The sequence below is a fragment of the Chanos chanos genome, chromosome 1 (assembly GCF_902362185.1).
Source record: "Chanos chanos chromosome 1, fChaCha1.1, whole genome shotgun sequence".
Lineage (NCBI taxonomy): Eukaryota > Metazoa > Chordata > Actinopteri > Gonorynchiformes > Chanidae > Chanos > Chanos chanos.
The window spans coordinates 28,926,974-28,935,769 of record NC_044495.1 but is presented as its reverse complement, the minus strand read 5'-3'; the positions used below and the strand labels follow the sequence as shown (position 1 = coordinate 28,935,769).

The 8,796-nt window shown below is 41.0% G+C and overlaps 1 protein-coding gene across 1 annotated transcript; it reads left to right on the top strand.

The window, feature by feature from the left end:
• Positions 1-5,704: 5,704 nt before the first annotated feature.
• Positions 5,705-6,960, top strand: kera (keratocan). The gene is made up of 2 exons (XM_030779765.1): positions 5,705-6,593; positions 6,791-6,960. The coding sequence occupies exons 1-2, from the start codon at positions 5,705-5,707 to the stop codon at positions 6,958-6,960; spliced, it is 1,059 nt and encodes a 352-aa protein (XP_030635625.1).
• Positions 6,961-8,796: the final 1,836 nt, after the last annotated feature.

Sequence of the window (8,796 nt, the reverse complement as noted above, 5' to 3'; positions counted from 1 at the left end):
TTCCTATACAGGATTTGGATTCTAGGCCAGATATTCCCTCTACTGTATCATGTGCTCTTCCTTCTCCACCATGTAGAGATGTATTGAGCCCTAAGTGAGTACTGTGTGTGTGTGTGTGTGTTTCTGAGTGGTCTGTAGTTTTATCAGGAAGGCCACTCGCTTCTTTAACTGTTAAAGTAGAACTTGTCAGTGCAATGCCCCTCTCCACAGCCCTACACATTACCTGACTGATAAATGTCCCTTCAGGGGTTAGTGCTGCTAAGCCATGCATGAAAAAACGTCTCATATATTGCCCTAGAGATAGCTATGGTGGTGAGGTATGGGCTCCAGTATGTCACTGAAAGGGTTAAAAAGTCTCCACGCCACCTGTGAGACTGAGAAGGCTAGAGTTCTGTATAGACATCCCCACTCCCCCAGAACCCCCATATCACAGACCCTCACACTCAACTCCCTTCCCAAAGAAAGAAGAGAAGAAAGGGAGAAGGCAAGCACAACGTGCTGGACTGATAATAAGTATACAAGGCACAAGAAAACCCCATACACACACACACACACACACCCTTGCTTGCCACCCCCCTTCCAAATACACACATACACACACACACACACAAACTCAAAACTCAAACAGCTTATGTCAAAGGTACAGCCTTGAGGGAAAACCAATAAGACCCACACAGATTCAGCAAAGCTGTCTATTCACGTGCTGGGACAGGACTACAGCAGTGTGGGAGAGGCTGCTCGGTGGAGTGGTACCAGAGCATAGAACAATAGAGGAACCACTGGACCAGTCAGAACTTTAGCACCGGGCACACATCCTCCAACTGGCCTCATACAAAGGAAAAGCAGGTAAACTTTTTTTTTTCTTCCTCTTCTTCTGTCTTGTTCTTTTCTAATATTGATGGACCTGAGGAGGACTAGGTGGGTGGGGGTTTTGGGAAGACTTCCTCTCTTTTTGTATACATTGGTACGAGGAGGTATTGTATAGATTCTATAGCTTTTGTTCATCTTCCACTTTTCCTCTTCTTCCTTTAATCCTAAGGAGCAGTCATAGGGGTTGAAATAACCACCAATGCCCCCACTTCTCAGCACATGAATATTTTAGTCTGTTAAGAGAGCCATCTTCTTTTTAAGATTTAAGTGCAGAAATTGCTTCTAATTGTACCTCTAATTGCATCTCTAAATCTCAGATTTGTGGCTGCCAGCTACAGTTTGCATTCAAATAGCTTGTCTCAGAAGGAGAGGAGAACTTTTTTTTTTTACATAACCATGGCGAAAACTTTGTGAATTTCTAAAGCTAATAAGAATTTTAAAATTAAACCTAATTCGTGATTCGATCTTTTGAGGGTTCTTGTCAGGTGACCATGAAAGTACATTCAGTGAGTTTGACAATCAGTGGCTCTCACTATACCCATCACATAGCACTGATTCTGAGCCCTGAGCAATTCCTCATCACTATTCTTCACCACAATGGCATCTCTGGGCCAGGAACACACATCCCTCCAGGAAATTAATACAATCGACTTTGAGTGCATGTGTGTTCATTTAGATGGTTGCACAGAGGGCCAACATTTGTTTTCAATAACTTTTTTTCATCCATTTTTGCAAAACAAAAAAAAAAAATTGAAATCCTGAGTCTTCATCTGTATATTGACCCTAATGTGTTGTGGCTCGGAAAGAAGAATCTATCAGCATAACAAGATTCAGGACAGTTTTTCATGGTCCTCAATCTGTATCCAAGCATTTCCTCCTTAACTTCATCTTCATTTGTACATTTTATACATCACTGTTCTTAATAAACATCACCTTTTTGAGTTTAAGTTTGTAGCGTTGCCTTTACTCACTTAAGTCCTTGCTCTTGATGTGTTCTGGTCTGCTCTTTAGTCTGTGCTTAACATCTTAGTTTGTATGACAGTCCTCACTTAAATCTGTGGTAACCTGTGATCTACACTATACCATCAATCTCTGCTTAAATCTGAAGTCCATACTTTACTCTTGTACTCGGCCTCAGTACAGGTTATACTACACAATACAGAGGGTTGCTGTCTATGTTGTCTCATCGCTGACACTGTATCACTGATATAATATTCTTTTATTTTGTGAAGCCATAACCAAAATTTGAACATTCAGCACTTGGATAATGCAGCTATAATTTACACTACACCCCAGTGTCGAGGTCCTGACTTCAAATCTCAGAGTTATGACCAGATGGTTCCAGAATCGTTAAGACCACAGTTGTTCTTGCTCTGGGAAAAGGCCTAACTTCACTTCAGCAACAGTTAGCCCCGCTGGTGGGCCTGCACAGCTGCAGGCAAATCCAGTGAAAACACTTAGGCCTGCACATGTCCCACGTTCCTATGCAGATGCTTGTAAAACATCAGCTGAAAAAAAAGATGTGGTTAATTGTGCAAGTCCTCACAATTCTTGACTGACAAGGAGGGTTGTGCAGTACTGATGATTTACAATAGTGTTGGGAACTTCACCTGCCAAACTGGGGAGAAATGGGTACAAAAATCCTGGAAAATCTAATTAGATGTAAAAATTGAATGTCTGAGAACACATAACGTTCCCTGTTCATTCATTTCATTGTCATCTGGAGAGTACTCACAGCTCATAGTGTGGCTAAATGTCATGTAGTGTATTCAGCGGGCTAGATAGGTAAGTAAAGCACACTTGTCAGATGATTGTTCTGACAGACTCAGTAGTGCTTGTGACTGGAAGCAAATTCCTGTTGTGTCAGTGTTCATACTCTCTGGCCTCCTGTTAACATAGTGGGACTGATTAGTCTGAGGACAAGGATATTGGTGGATATTTGATGTTGACGCCAACTCCAAAGTGTGGCGGCACCTTCCCAGACATGAGATGTGTGGCCAGAGGACTCTAAGAGATTATCCTGGATTAGGATTCTCAGAGAAGACAGTTAAATTGGATTAGGGGTTATCATGGTGAATGGCTGTCGTCAAAGGAAATGAGAACAATCTAATGACAAAATAAGATGACTGTTCTTATCCATTTCTTTCTGGCACCACAAATTCCCACCCAGGTCGAATATACCACTATGACCATTTATACCCCTGACTGTGCAGTCTTTGTGGTCACTTGATGTCATGAAATCTGATTAAATTAGTCTTAAATCGGAATTTAGAGAGGATCCATGTGCAAAATGTCATTTACAGGGCCAATGAACAAGCTGTTTTAGATTGCTGTTGTGAAGGATTAACCAACAGGTGATGTGCTGGCTGGTTTATTCTTTAAGGTCCCAGCAGACCTTTCATGCTTGTGCCATGCAAACTTTTAATGTTACTTACATTGCAACTCTAATGGAATGTCAAGCTCTTGATCATCTGGGGAAAAAATAAACGTGTACGATAACAAATACTTCAGGAGACTTTTGTGAAACACTGGTCCGGAAAAAAATAACCTAAATATCTACACCTGAAATCTCACACTCTTTCCAAATCTGTCTCTGTGAGTTGGTGTCAATAGGCTTACAACATCTGTTTATGAAGACCGTGCCAGCTGAGCAGGTGCTCGAGATATATTACTCTCAGGGTGAGAATCACCTTTAACTGTGGCTCATAAAGAAGAGACTTCTCTGTGCAGACAGTCAAAACCGATAATCTTGCCCCGCAGTGCAACCAAACAGAACACAGATGCCAGTCTGAATGAATGGTGAGGTAGGGGAAGAATGCTGCCACAGTGTGGTGATGATTGTATTAGCCTGGTTGTAACGGGGCCAGTCTCAGTCACTCTGTCTCCATGCTGGCTTAAGGTGAATCCGTCATCATGGGATTATGACCCCTGATATCAGAGCTGTGATTGGCTAAGAACACATGTAGTCTGTTTGTCTATTGAGGATCATGGAGGGACACTGGCACTACAAATACAGGTAGAGCCGGATAGGGAATCTCAGAGAAGCCACAACAGAACCAAGACTTACCTGGGCAAGAGGCAGAGCAGCAGGTTATAACCCCAAACAAAGGAAAACACCAGAAAAGATAAAGGTAAGCCAGAGATGTAGAGACATAACTTAGTCTACACTTGGCAATGGGCAGCATATGATTAGTTCTAATAAACAATCTACTCTTACTCACAATGCTGAGTTCATGAATTAGTGAAGAAAAATTACTTGTTAAGACATTTTGAACACTTCTAGACTTTGTTACTCATTTGCACTGCTGTGAAGCTCGTGAATTTTGCACTCGGTTAACATGCCAGGCATTAGGTGTAGTCTGACATATATGAATTTCATAACTAAGTACATAACCCCACCATGTCAAACTACAAATGCATTGAAGAACTTTAAAGGTTCCTAAGCAGAAAGATAGACTGGAGTTGCCAACTGACCTTTAGGTTAGAGAGGATATCTAGAGACAAGTGGCGTATGTGGTGAGCAATGGCATGTTGAGGGTCTGGCTTGACCACGAGGTCTCCAGGTGCTGCCTTTGATCTCCAGCTGTTCATGGCAAAGGCAGACCAGAGAGAATGAATTCCAGAGGCTGGAGATCCACACCCAAGAATCTAAACCACAACCAGATTAGATAGAGAGATAGCTCCAGAAGAAAGGAATGGATAGATGTGAAATTATTTAAATTCTCTTTCTCTCTCACCTGCTTTCTTTCTCCCTCTCTCTTTTCTCTCTGTCTCTTTTTGGTGCAATGCCCGTTGTATAATATCTTTCACACTCCACTCTATGCCTGTGAAATTTAGGCCAAAAAATATTTTGACACAGGAAAAGACAGCTGATGAAATCACATCTATCGGAAAGTGGCAACTGAGGTGTGTTATCTTTAGTGTCACACTAGGATTGTATTGTATGAGATATAGTTAGATGGATCAGGTGGTATATCTGGTTCCATGCTGTCAACTACACCTAATCGTGTTGTAAGAGTTCCCTCTCAAGGCAGGCAGGTGTGGGTGCACATGCACGAAGTGCGTGCGTGTGTGTGTGTGTGTGTGTGTGTGTGTGTGCAATACAGTACTGTTCCAAATGCCACTAGCATGTTAGATTCTGAATGGGGTGGATTTGTGCCATCTTTTTTTTTTTTTAAAGCAATTAAAGTTGACCTGGCTGTACATCCTGGATTTAAGAGGGTTATTCCTCAATAGGAGAGCAGGGGCAAGATTAGGGTAAGCAGAGGATGTACTTAATGCCTTTTTCAATGGCTTAGTCTGAACATGGTGGAAATGAGGATAGACGAGTGACTATTCTGAGACTTTGTGGTTCTGTGATCAGTCTCGTCGAGGCATTGCATTAAGCATATCTTAAAAATGATTTCAGCAGCTTTCCTCCTTTATATAAAGTTCTGACAAACAGACATGAATGTCCTAAACTCTGTAATCTTTTATTAGATTAAAGTCAAATATCACTTTGTGTACTTATGAGAAATAATAATGCTTCATGAGCGTATAATGTCACCCAAACATGTGATTTCAGGTACATGCCTTTACTAAAGAAAAGAAAGATTATATGATCAGTGATTAAAGCTGAGCGAAAATTAATAATCTCCTGTTTTTTGTTTTTTTTTTTGCATAAATTAATGCTCAGGTACTTTGACTACAAATTAGTTTTGTGTTTGGTTGTCACAAGAGAGACTGGAGATCTGAACAAAATCGATGTATTAACCATAAGCTTCTTGTGGAACATTTACTCTGTATGTTGTTGGGATGCACTTACTCGTCCCCATGCCTCTCTGACTCTGTAATCATGTCTCTGTACAGGTTAGGCCTGAACATGGAGTTCCTTCTGGCTGTGTCCACAGCACTGCTGCTGGCAGGCTCTGTGAGCTCACAGGACATGTCTCACGAAGACCTTCTGGCTCAGCTTCAGGCTTGTCCTAAAGAGTGTCGCTGTCCCCCCAGTTTCCCCAGTGCCGTCTATTGTGACAACAAGGGTCTGAAGCGCATTCCAGTCATCCCTCCCAATACATTGTACCTCTACTTGCAGAACAACCTGATTGAAGTTCTCTCTGCTGATGCTCTGCGTAACGCCACCCAGCTCAAGTGGCTCAACCTGAACCACAACAAGATCACAAGCGAGGGTGTGGAGGAAGATGCCCTGAAAGCCATGCCCAATCTCGTGTACCTCTACATGGAGGATAACCTGCTAACATCTGTGCCTTCCGCGCTGCCCCAAAGTCTGGAGCAGCTTCGTCTCTCCAGGAACAAAATCTCAAAGATCCCTTTGGGAGTCTTCTCCAACATGGAGCATCTCACTCTGCTGGACTTGCAAGGCAACAAGCTGCAAGATGAGGATGTGACAGAGGCCAGCCTGAAGGGTCTTAACAACTTGGTCCAGATAAACCTGGCCAAGAACCAGTTGAGCAACATGCCCCTTGGTTTGCCCTCCACCACAACCCAAATCTTCCTGGATGGTAACAACATTGACAAGATCCCTGCAAGTTACTTCAAGGGTCTGCCAAAAGTAGCCTTCCTGCGGCTCAATCACAACAAGCTGGTCAATGGAGGCCTCCCCAAGAACATTTTCAACCTCTCCAGTATTCTAGATCTGCAGCTGTCTCACAACATGCTAACTGAGGTACCTACCATCCCTGCTGGCCTGGAGCATCTGCATCTAGACCACAACCAGATCAAGTGTAAGTCTTCAGGCAACTCATCCCACTCATAGCATTAACAATGATCAACAGAAAAGACACAATGCCTAGCATGTCAGTCTGTTTCCTTTTTTTGTTTGTTTGTTTGTTGTAAGAGAAATTAATCTAAATTTCAGTATTTTAATGTTCAGTGTCCAATTCCTCTAACATGTCTAAGATTATTTTGCTTTGACTGGCAGATTTGAATGGTTCTGACATCTGCCCATTGCCAGCTGAAGCTCTTGATGATTATTTTGATGAGAAAGGTCCTCGACTTCGCTATCTCCGTCTTGATGGCAATGAGATCAAGCCTCCAATCCCCAGGGACCTGATGGTCTGCTTCCGTCTTCTCAGGGCTATAGTCATCTAAGATGTGAGATCTTCAACCACATAGATCCATCAGAACTCAATATGACCAGAAACTATAACACCACCAGGGTGTGAGGACAATCAAACCATAAGATCAAGGATCACAGGTTATCCTGATAGTTGTTACATTTGTACACTGTTAGACAGACTTGACTTACTTGACGATGTATTAGTTCAGATATGGATTTGTGGACAGCTTCTGATTTTCACACTGTGGAGATCATCCGATAGGGATTCAATGCTACCATCTTAACCATCGTGCCTTGTACAGTTTTCTTCAGGCCATGTGTGGGAAGTGTAAGCAGTTAGAGTTTGTCAGTATGATGCACCAACAGTCAGGGAAACTACCAAAAGATGTTAATCTCGTTCTTCATAAACCACAGCTGTACCCTTTTCTTTTTCAGTTTGGTGGTTAAAATTTTTACTTACTACCCAAATCATAGCTGTATGAGCACCTCACCGATTATTCAGTGACCAATAACCTTTGGGTGGACAAAGCTCTAGTTAAAGGAACCAGAGAGTATTCCCGAAGAACCTCAAATATTTCTTTTGCTTATGTTAGATCAGTTTACAGTAGAACATGATTACATTTACTGCATAATTGACAGCCATACAAGTCACAACAGTGTTTTTTGTAACACAGAAATTTAAGCTCAATCTTTATAGTCTTAATCAGTTTTGATACATTTATACTTTAAAAACTCTAAAATTATACAAACTGTGTGGTTAGGGCAAGGGAATTAATGAGTTGTACTGTTATTGCTAAATGCTAATATCCTTTTGACAAAATGCCAAATAATTTAAGAATTTTTCAGATAATTTATTATATTTAAAGTATGAATCGTCAGCTTAATAAAGTGTCCGAATCACTTTAGGGTAATTTATGCATGAGAAATAACATAAGGATGATTTGGGTTAGTTTTAAAATGAGAAATGTGAACTTCTCCACTATCTTTCAAAAACATTCATAAACTGGACCAGGGGTGCCAGCATAACCTTTTTTCACCCTATAGATAGTAATAGTAATTTCATTTATAACAAATGAGCCGTAAAATGTAAATTTAAACTTTTATTCCATAAAACTCAATAAAAACATTGTTGTTTTGTTTTGTTTTTTGGCGGGGTGGGGGTGAGGGAGGGTAATATTTTACAATTGTCTTTTAGTTTGAATTTGTTCAAATATCTATTCGTTTGTGATACTGTTCAGATTCTATTGCATAGTAAATTGATTGTTAATGTGATAAACTTATATTTAATGTCCTCTCAAATACTTGATTAAACTATTTTCTGTGGTTCAGCATCAGAAACATTTACTGTACATTAATGCTATGCATAAAACTGAAAATGTAATGTCATGAAACAGAAGTGTTGAAGGTAACAACCTCTAGTCATTAATTGCCAATTCCTGTTAGGAGTTTAAGTAGAGGCAAGACCCCTGTGTCAGATCGAGGGAGCAAAGACTAGTACATGCATCCCCTTTGGGTCAGGCAAAGTCAGCAGACAGCTTGTTTTACCTAAACAGTTTGCAAGCCTCTCTTTGAGAATGTAGCATATTTGGAGGTCTACTCAGATTCATGGGGATGCATGGAGGTGCTTAAGTGTTAGGATGTAGAGGGAACCCTGCCCAACTCACTCACCTAGTCAGTTGTGACCAGTGATTAAAACATGCACCCCCTTCAACTGTACTTTGTCCAAGTAACTGTTGCACGACCCAAGACTTTTTTATGAAGAACAACTAGTCACAAATATTATTAGTTTATCAAATATAAACTGTGGTCTTTTTACCAGTTGTGTATTGTTATTACACTCAGAGTTAATGATAACCACAAAAAAAAAT

Bases quoted from the DNA above. Each gene is read 5' to 3' on its own strand.
- kera (XM_030779765.1), top strand. From the start codon at position 5,705: ATGTCTCTGTACAGGTTAGGCCTGAACATGGAGTTCCTTCTGGCTGTG. The intron at 6,594-6,790 runs GTAAGTCTTCAG...TTTGACTGGCAG, and splicing joins AGACCACAACCAGATCAAGT to ATTTGAATGGTTCTGACATC.